The 10,592-nt window shown below is 39.1% G+C and overlaps 1 protein-coding gene across 1 annotated transcript; it reads right to left on the bottom strand.

The window, feature by feature from the left end:
• Positions 1-3,420: 3,420 nt before the first annotated feature.
• Positions 3,421-10,328, bottom strand: LOC118811270 (nuclear factor 7, brain-like). Its single transcript, XM_036575431.1, has 6 exons — positions 9,927-10,328; positions 9,640-9,735; positions 9,324-9,554; positions 6,445-6,467; positions 6,240-6,358; positions 3,421-4,120 (listed from the first exon to the last, which is right to left on the bottom strand). Exons 1-6 carry the CDS (start codon positions 10,326-10,328, stop codon positions 3,579-3,581), a joined length of 1,413 nt encoding a protein of 470 aa, XP_036431324.1. The 3' UTR covers positions 3,421-3,578.
• Between the last annotated feature and the right edge of the window lie 264 nt (positions 10,329-10,592).

Genomic DNA, 10,592 nt, shown 5'->3' with positions numbered 1-10,592 from the left:
ATTGTTTACACTGTTTGTGTTTTACTGTAAAACCGTTCTGACAGAAATTCTTTGTCACAGATTATTTCTGCACAAGTTCTCCAGCTCAGACTTCTGCAAAGGGTGACGCTTCTTTGACCAAAGGTCAGTTGAAGATCAGTTTTCTTGCATGATTCTCAGAATGTTTTTATCAATCACTCATTCACTGATTAAAATAGGGCTGAATCAGTTACTCAGCTTGATTGATCATGCAGTAAAAACTGGCGACAACCGTTTCAGTTGTCAGTTTTTTGTTTACATTAATAAAGCGGCGTCTGACCCAGAGTGGCTACCTACTGAATCTGAAGAGGTCAGCAGGTCACTTATAGTGCTGAACCTGTGAGAGCAGATAGAGAAAGAACTGAACAAAGTCTGGGAGCTTTTTCTCAAACTGATGGACACAAACAGCCCCACAGCAGCAGGTCTGGCTCAGCGTTCCACAGAAGCCTGTTCCCTTCAGCCAGCGCTGGTGCTGATTGTGGATCAGAGGAAGAGAAGGTGAAGTGGCTGATTACAGGTAGCAGAATGTAAACGCAGCAGCGCTTAGAGTGAAAAATAGATCAAGCTGGCGGACAGAGCGCCCCCCTCAGCCTCGGAGGACACAGTAGCTCTCCCTCCATGAGGGTTTCCTGACCAACCAGACGCTCCCTGAGGACGAGCAGGTCACTCTTTAGTGATCGGTCAGAATGAGCTGATGTTCACTCCGAGTCTGATCATGTTACTGACGTTAGTCACTGGAATCAGATTCTGTTATTTAGCAGCTTCTTTAAAAACGATCAGACGGTCAGCAGCTCGTCCGTCACAGCCTGACAGACATTAGATAACTGAGTACAGCTGGTTAATCAGCTGAAAGTGCAGCTCATTCTGAACATTTATATTGTGGGAAAATTCTGTCGACTTGTCCTGAAACCTGTTCACACAGAGAACCAGCATGTTAAAGTGGTGAACCAGTTAAACAGAGCTGCAGCTTTAAGAGCTAAAACGCTCATCTGCATATTAATTATTATATCATTTATTTTTAGATATTGCTTTTTTCTCACTGTAGCTCAAAATTACAGACAGGCTTAAACAAAGCACCACCTGTGTTTGGTGGTAGTAATTTGGCTCAGCAGCTCAGTTTATCAGTACATTGTAGAACATTTTATTGTTACAGAACTTTTTCAATTATTATTATTATTTTTTAAACTCTTGAGACAAAATATTTTATGAGGCTTTGATATTTACTCTGCAGTTCAGTTAGCATTACTGGTACTGAGTACTGATTGGTTAGCATTACTGCTACTGAGTGCTGATTGGTTAGCATTACTGCTACTGAGTACTGATTGGTTAGCATTACTGCTACTGAGTGCTGATTGGTTAGCATTACTGCTACTGAGTACTGATTGGTTAGCGTTACTGGTACTGAGTACTGATTGGTTAGCAATACTGCTCCTGAGTACTGATTGGTTAGCATTACTGGTACTGAGTACTGATTGGTTAGCAATACTGCTCCTGAGTACTGATTGGTTAGCATTACTGGTACTGAGTACTGATTGGTTAGCAATACTGCTACTGAGTACTGATTGGTTAGCGTTACTGCTACTGAGTACTGATTCGTTAGCGTTACTGCTACTGAGTGCTGATTGGTTAGCATTACTGCTACTGAGCACTGATTGGTTAGAATTACTGCTACTGAGCGCTGATTGGTTAGCATTACTGCTACTGAGCGCTGATTCAAAGAACCCTTGAAGAACCATCTTTTTAAGAGTGTACATTTCTATCAAACCTATGAATCATTCATTTCTGTATATAAGGTGTGAAGCTACACCGTGACATAAAACCAGCTTCTCAACTAAAAATTAATTTTACAGACTTTTCAGATCCATATTTTTCCTAAAATGGACTAATTCTATTTCCTTTTTCCTGAATCAGAACTGATTAACATATAAAATCACAGTTGTGCTCTGACGTCTTCATGGTTTAATTATATTTGAATGTTGTTTATTTCACATTTCATTTTTATCAGAAAATTATCGAAGATTTCTGGATAAACTTTTGATACTAAAACTGACAAACAAGGAAAATTTAAACATCCAAATAAATGAACTGACTTCATGAAGCTGTTCAGACAGAAACAGACAGGCTGTTAGTTTTATGATATCAGTGCTAGAACCCCATATAGAACCACATACTCTGAACAGCGTTCTCAAACAAGGTAAAAACCAGGAAACCCAGTAATCTGGAGTGTGTTCCTGTTATCAGGCTGCAGAAGAGCTTCCAGACATGAAGAGCAGCTTTACACACCTGTGTTTAAGCACCTGTGAGAAACAGTGAAGCTTATGCTGATGTAGAATCTCTTATGAACGGACAACTTGTTCAGAATTTCACAATAAAAGTGAAAAGACCTCCCAGCATCTTACTTATATATGATATATTTATGAATGAATATGCACTATTCTACTGAATTAGTTCAAACTGCAGTCCCACAGTAAAACATAAACTATTTAAAATAAACAATTAGAATAAAATAAACTATTCAGACCTCAGTATTTACAATGATTATATCTATAAGAATTATGTTTACAAGAATTATAATCTATTTAAACCAAAGGCAGTTATAGAGATAGTAAATATATGCAATATCGAGCTAAATATATGCAAAATCATAATTTCTAGGGTACTTTCTACACGGAGGGGTCTGTCCCAAATCCCAACCCCTACATTTCAATCATTAATTATTAATCATTAAATTAATACTCAAATTTTTTCAATGTTTTTCTTAAATGTCTTTTTTAAGCAGAGGTTTAGATAGATTTACATTATTATAAGTTTATTTTTTTATTTTAAAAAACCATAACATGCTGTCCCATGTTTCCATGTCCCTACAGAAACACTGCGTTTTAGCTCCAAACGTGGAGCCTTATTTTAGCCACGCCCCTGCATTGTAGATCCCATTGTTTTGAAGTAAATGTGTCCCAAGTCTGAAAATCAGTGTGTAATATTAATAATTGCCACTACCGAAACACAGATTTTCTTCAAATAAGTAAACTCTTGTTACATGATTGAACAGCTGTTCACAGATACAAAGCTGTTTGCTGGTCATGAACTGACTAGTTTTTTGAGTTCCGCTCAAAATGAACTAAAATTATCATGACTGAAACAGTCACTGCTGAAACGTTTGGTAAATTTTCAGTAGTTTTATGATTGTTTTGGTAGAGATGAAAAGTTCAATCATTAATTATAATAAAATAAACATGATTAAGCTACAGGGTCACTAAAAGCAAAAGGATTTTAGTCTAAAGTTGAAGTCAGTTAAATGTGTTTTCAGCTCCGACTTTGAGTGAGTTTGGTAGAATCCATAAATGTTTCTAATGTTTCGCCTGCATTACTTAATGTTTTATACATTCTAAGTATCAAAGTGTTTTAAAAAATGCAGATAAACTTTCTACAAACATGTTTAAGCAGCTCAGTAAGATTCTCAGATGATCTGAGCTGCAGTGACTGAACAGCTCTTATAACTGCAGATCATTTCAGTATTAATCAGTGTTTCAGTGCTGATCCACACAAAGACTGAATGAGCTCTAACTGAGCTGATTCACTGATACACTAAACTGCACTGCTGAGATTTTCACAGGGGTGATTGAAAAGTTACAGAACAGTGGAAACACTCTCTCAGTGAATGTGTGTGTAAAAGTGTGTAAGTGTGTGTTAGTGAGAGGATCAGAGAGTGAGAGTTTTCCTCTGTCCCAGTCCAGCTGCACTCGGACCCTCCGCACTGTCTGACCTACTGAGAAGAAAGTGTCTCTCTGTGGTGAAGAACGGACTCTATATCTACCAGCGTAATACAACACACTCCAAACTCCACTCCTGGATAATATCCTTCCCTTCTTCTGAACAGACTCTGTCATCACACCCAGTTCCCAGTCTTCACTGTATCCAACTTCAACATCCCAGCAGTGAGTTCCTGAGTTGAAGCCCTCAGAGCCCAGAACACATACATATTCATCAAATCTCTCTGGATTATCAGGAAGCTGCTGTTTCTCTTTAGTGTATCTCAGACTGGTCAGATCATCAGACAGGATGAGATTAGGTTGAGCAGTGTTGGGGTCCAGAGTTACAGGAGCTGAAGAAGAAATACACACATATAATTTACACAGAAATAAAAATACATCATGAATTTAATCAAACACTGTAAAACAAATCCCTCTTTAAATGTACAGTAACTCACTGGCAGCAGAGCTTTCAGGTATTTACTGTCATTAATATTTACAGCACTCATACTGTAATGTTTGTTTACAGTAATGACTGAACTACAGTTTAAATGCAGTACATTTATATTTAAACACTAAACACTGACAGTAGAATATTACTGTAATCATTATTATCCTCTTTTCTGAACATTATTCATACACATACGTATCAGGAAATAAAGAGTTAAACTGTATCTTAAACAGATCTACGGTCAGGGAGACGTGGGTCATCACGCTGGGGCTCTGAGAGCTGAAGGGTCTTTAGTTTATACAGGAAAAACACACTGGAAGGAGTGATTTACTGAAAAACACTCACAGCAACACTTACTGACCAGCACATTCACACAGACACAGACACCCAGACTGACCACAGCTCTGCCCACTGAAACACACAGCAGTGTTTCTGTAGCTGCGTTTCTGAACAGAATCAAATCTGATTGGTTTTCTGTCAGAGGATCATTGTATTGTGTCCAGTTAAGATCTTGATGCTCTCCGTGTCGTTTCTGATGGTGTGAGGGGTCCCGCCTTATTTTCGTTTCTTAGCCCCCCAAACACTGTTTACTATCTGCTGCTATCTGCCGTCACCTCAGTCCAGCTTCAGCAGGTCCTGACAGAGTGGACGCTGCTGTTTTCCACCCATTTCCAGAGACAAACACTCATTTAAAGACCGTCGGCTCATGTTTACAGACGTGTCTGTGTCAGTGTCTCCAGTGGTTTGTGAACTTGGTGTGTAACAGCTCTTTTATTGATGCTGAGAAAGCGAGCGGCTCATTCTGAGCACAGAGTCCTCAAAGGTAAGATAGTGATCCATAACCAGTTTTCATTCCTCTGTGAGCTTTAGTTTAGGATGGTTTGTGTTTTAGGTTCTTAAATTTCCTCGAATTGTTTTTCCTTTACATTCATGTTTCCATTTCAGCAAAATTTCAGTCATGTCTTCAATGGGGTAAAGTTGTGCCGTAAGTGGGATTATTTTGAAAAAATATAAGTTATCATTTTGCTGGCTGAAACGAGGAAAAAACATAAGTCTTTCTTTTTATTGGCGTCTCTGAAACAACAGTGTTTCAGCGGCACAAACAAGACGAGCTTTTCACCGACATCGAATATCGCTTATAATGACCAAGCATGGCCGGATCTGCGGTCAGGGAGACGTGGGTCATCACGCTGGGGCTCTGAGAGCTGAAGGGTCTTTAGTTTATACAGGAACAACACACTGGAAGGAGTGATTTACTGAAAAACACTCACAGCAACACTTACTGACCAGCACATTCACACAGACACAGACACCCAGACTGACCACAGCTCTGCCCACTGAAACACACAGCAGTGTTTCTGTAGCTGCGTTTCTGAACAGAATCAAATCTGATTGGTTTTCTGTCAGAGGGTCATTGTATTGTGTCCAGTTTAAGCAAACTTTCAGTCATGTGGTCTTCAGTGGGGTAAAAGTTGTGGTGCTCATAAGTGGACGCTGATTTATAGGGAAGTGACTTTTACTTTATTCTGTTTTCTCCATGTGGACTCGCCTCCTGTTGTATCGATATGAGAAACATTAAAGCTCATTTACTCTGCTTTTGTGCCATAAACTGATAAATAGCTAATTTATACTGTCTGGATTTAAATTGATCAAAGCTCCTGTTGTGATGCTGTGAGATCAGAGGAAAGACGACTTCCTGCAGCTGTGATGCTGCGTTTATCAGTTACATCACATTTATACACCAATGAAAAGAGTCGCTGGACAAACAGTTACATCAACCTGACCTGACGCTTCAGTAATGATCTAATTTATCCCTTCATTTACTGTACCTGCTTTATTATCACATACTGGTTGCAGTGGATGTTCATAATGTGTGTGTGTGCTGGTGGGAGGAGGAGGATGGGGGGGGGGCTTAGCGCATCAACACCCAGGGGTCTGTGGGGGTCTTAATCCGGCCTTGAGAACATATGGGAGAAAAATAAAAGAAAAAAACAAAGAAAGCCAGAGAAAGTGAGACTCACTGAAGTGAACGATCTGCTGCATCTTCTCCCAGACGGTGAACTTCAGGTTGGCCAGATGTTTGGCCACATGGAGCAGCGCTCCTGAAAGGCTCTCTGGATCCTGCAGTGTGAGCTGAGCTCTGGAAGAACATTCAGGACTCAGTGCTGCTGAAGCTTTGAGTTCAGAACCACAGAAAAGAGAGAGACGGCAGACAGTAACACTCACCTTTTCACTGTGGCCTTGTAGTTCTGTAAAACAGTGAGAGTGGATCAGTGACTCTGCTCTCCGTTCAGTCATGGGCTTATTTTTATTTACTGAATAAACAATTTCACACAGTGGAAACACCACAGGGGTCATATGTGTCAGATATATACACACTCTTAAAAAAGATGGTTCTTCAAGGGTTTTTTAGTAAAGAAAAAGGTTCTATATAGAACCATGAACACTCAAAGTACTCTTTGCATAATTACCAGGTTCTTTGCATTATGAAAGGGTTCTTCAGGTTGATGGAGAACGTGCTGTAGAAGGTTCTATGTACAACCTTTTGAAAATGTTATTTAGAACTCAGATATTTACAAACATTTTCTGATCTTTTTGAACTCTTTTTATGTCATTAACAGAGACAGAAATAAGCTACATATAAACATAATCATGGTTTATTGGTTATTTTCTGTTTGAAAGTGTTTGTTTCAAACCCTAACCCCTAAATTTGTGAAAATAATATCTTTTAAAGTGAATTTGAAAGATGTTCATAATGTTCATAATTAGTTTAAAAAATGTATTTTTATATTATTTACTATAATAAATAGATTTATTTTCATTATTAAAAAATACTGTGCCTCATTTTCATGTCACTACCGAAACAGAGTTTTAGTCTGTGGGTGGAACCTTATTTTAGCCCCACCCCTGCATTTTAGAGCAGGAAGTGAGGCTGCATCCCTGTCCCTCTTGGCCACATGGTGAGCAGTTAGATCCCATTGTTTTGGAGTAAATGTGTCCCAAAGTCTGAAAATCAGTGTGGAACATTGATTGAATATTGTCACTACAGCAACACACATTTTCAGTTTAGTAAACTTTTGTGTGTTTTAATGAAAAATATGATGATTTTCTGTGTGAACAGCTGTTCAAAGCTGTGTTTGCTGGTAATGTACTGCCTGCGTTTTTGAGCTCAAAATGAGCTAAAATTGTCACTGAAACAGTCACTACTGAAACATTTGGTAAAGTTTTGTTAGTGTTATGATTGTTATGGTGGTGAAATGGAATGATCAGTCATTTATTTTAATGAAATAAACATAATGAAGCTATAAAGTCACTCAGAGCAAAAGGATTTTAAAGTCAGTTAAATGTGTTTTCAGCTCTGACTTTGAACCAGTTCAGTAAAATAATTCAATAACGGCTGCTGATCACTGATTGGAGGACTAAGAAATTTAAACAGGGTTTGGAATTGATCAGTTATCACTGATAAAAAACAGGCGATTATGCATTAATAACATAATAAACAGATGTGATTCACAGACCCTCAAAACATGGGCCTGAATGTAAGTGAACACCCTGCACACTCAGACGCTTCGACACCGGCTGCCATGATTTAACACCACTCACAGCAGCACGTCAGGAGGGACAGAGAGCTGAGTGAGTGATACTATTAACATCATCATGAAAATTATACATTTTTTTACATTTTTACATAATTTCAAATTCAGTTTTAAAAGATTTTAGGTGATGTTTTCACTCTGGAAGTGTTGACAGTGATTTTGTTCCCATCTTCAGTTCAGTTCTGTAAATCAGAATTGGTCTTTTTCATTCCTTGTACAGTTTCTAATGCTGACTGAACAACAACCCCATTTCCAAAAAGTTGAGACGCTGTGCAAAATGTAAATAAAAACAAAATGTAATGATGTGCAGATCATTTAAACCCTTTATTTAATTGAAAAGTACAAAGACAACATATCATATGTTGAAACATTTTATTTTATTTAATTAATTTGTATATATTTTGAAAAATATTTGCCCATTTTGAATTTGATGCCAACAACATGTTTGAAAAAAGTTGGGACGGGGGCCTGTTTACCACTGTGTTTCATCACCTCTTCCTTTAACAACACTCTGTAAGTGTTTGGGAACTGAGGAGACACTGCTGTAGTTTAGGAAGTGAAATGTTTTTACATTTTTGCTTAATAGGATTTCAGCTGCTCAACAGTTCAGGGTCTCCTTTGTCATATTTTTGGATTCACAACGCAACAAATGTTATCAGTGGTGAGAGGTCTGGACTGCAGGTAGGTCAGTTTAGCACCCAGACTCTTTTACTACAGAGTTCTGCTGTTGTAATACATGCAGAATGTGGTTTTACGTTGTCTTGCTGAAATAATCAAGGCATTCCCTGTAAAAGACATCGTCTTATATGATTTCCAAAAAGAATTTCAAATGTTGATTCGTAGGACCACAGAACACTTTTCCACTTCCCCTCAGTCCATTTTAAACGAGCTCAGGCCCAGAGAAGGTGGCAGTGTTTCTGGATACTGTTTATATTTCATTTCTTCTTTGTGTTTTAGAGTTTTAACTTGCATTTGTGGATGCAGTGATGAACTGTTTTCACAGACAGTGTTTTTCAGAAGTGTTTCTGAGCCCATGCAGTGACTTCCACTACAGAATCATGTCTGTTTTTAATGCAGTGCCCCCTAAAGGGCCCAAAGATCACGGCCAGCATATACTAGTTTTTTTGCTTTGTCCCTTACATACAGAGATTTTTCCAGATTGTCTGAATCTTTTAATTATATTATGTACTGTGGATGATGGAATCCCCAAGTTCTTTTCTATTTTATCTTGAGAAACGTTATTCTTGAATCATTGCATTTCCAAGCAGTCTTTCATAGAGTCATGTTACTGACTTGTTGCCAATTAACCTAATTAGCTGTGAAATGTTCCATCAGGTGTTTTTTTTTTCAAAATGGGAATATATTTTTCATATAAAATACCTCTGTATTTGATCTGCTCATCTATATAAATATATGACTATAGAAATGATCTGCACATCATTGCATTCTGTTTTTATTTACATTTTGCACAGCGTCCCAACATTTTTGGAAACGTGGCTGTACACTCACCTGTAAGAATGGAACATCTTCAGCTGCCATCTCCTCTTCTACGGCTCTGATAGTGTCTGAAAGGGCTGATATCTCTCTGCTCATCTTCTCAATCCTCTCCTTCATCGTCTGACTCTTCTGCTCCTCTTCCTCCCTCAGTGCTGATATCCTGGCTGCCTCTTCATCTCGTAGAAACTGGTGAAGCTCCTCAAACTCCTCCTTAATCTGCGTCTCTGTGCGTCGGGCCTGAGTCTGGAAGGAAGCAGTGAATCTAATGAAATATGAGCGATTATGTGAGGATCCGGTTCATAATCTCAGAAGAGTTTGTTACTCTGACCTTTATATGATCTGCAGTCTGATCCAAATCCAGCTTAAACCTTTTAAAGACGTCCAGTTTCTCCTTCAGGGGCTTCAGTGCAGTTTTGAGCTCCTCCTGAAACAAATCAGCGTTTTAGTGAGAAACAAAGCGAGATATAAAGTCCACACTGGTGTCCCAATGTGTTCCTGTCTCTCAGAGTGAGGATCCAGGTCACACATTTAGGAAAATGACCAGTTATTATTATTTTCAGCTGAATTTAGTGAATTTATGGAGCTTCTGACAAAGTGTGGTCACTCATAACCCACCTTGTAGTCGAGTGCTGCTTCCTGAAGGGGGAGAAATTTGTGGTTGGTGTGTATTTTAGAGTCCCGACACACCAAACACACCGGCTGTAGATCGTCCAGACAGAAGAGTCTGAGTTTCTCAGTGTGGTCACTGCAGATGTTTCCAGACTCTGCTGAACTTCTCTGACTTCTCTCCTGTAAGAAACTCTCACACAGGTTCTTTAAAACCAGGTTTCTAGGAGGTTGTTCTATTGAAGATATACTCCTACAAACTGGACATTCTCTGGATCCTTTGGTTTTCCAGAACTTCTGCAGACAGATTTTACACACACTGTGGCTGCAGAGCAGAACAACAGGATCCTTGAAGATCTCACAGCACACAGGACAGGAGAGATCCTCCTCTGAGAAAGATCTAGAAGCCATTTCCTGTCCCTCCTGTTCCGTCCAGTGAGAACGCTCAGACTTTCACTTTCAGTTGTGTGAAACTCTCACCTGATCTCAGCTGTGTTTCCAGTCAAACAGGCGGCTGTAGATCCAGTTAGTGATCATTTCCCTTCAGAGTGATTCTCCAGATCCAGAATTCTCCATAAACCCACCAACAAAAGTGGACTCAGCAGATCCCAACAGTGCAGCCTGTAAAGCTCTGCAGTCGCCTCACACTCAGCACCTCCTCAGTAGGAGGAGTTT

This window comes from Colossoma macropomum, unplaced genomic scaffold, assembly GCF_904425465.1.
Source record: "Colossoma macropomum unplaced genomic scaffold, Colossoma_macropomum, whole genome shotgun sequence".
In the NCBI taxonomy this organism is placed as follows: Eukaryota; Metazoa; Chordata; class Actinopteri; order Characiformes; family Serrasalmidae; genus Colossoma; species Colossoma macropomum.
This window is presented reverse-complemented; position numbering and strand designations above follow the sequence as displayed.

Coding starts and splice junctions, on each gene's coding strand:
- LOC118811270 (XM_036575431.1), bottom strand. CDS start 10,328: ATGGCTTCTAGATCTTTCTCAGAGGAGGATCTCTCCTGTCCTGTGTGC. Junction 9,736..9,926: donor AAGCAGCACTCGACTACAAG/GTGGGTTATGAG, acceptor GATTTGTTTCAG/GAGGAGCTCAAAACTGCACT. Junction 6,468..9,323: donor AAGATGTTCCATTCTTACAG/GTGAGTGTACAG, acceptor ACTGTTTTACAG/AACTACAAGGCCACAGTGAA.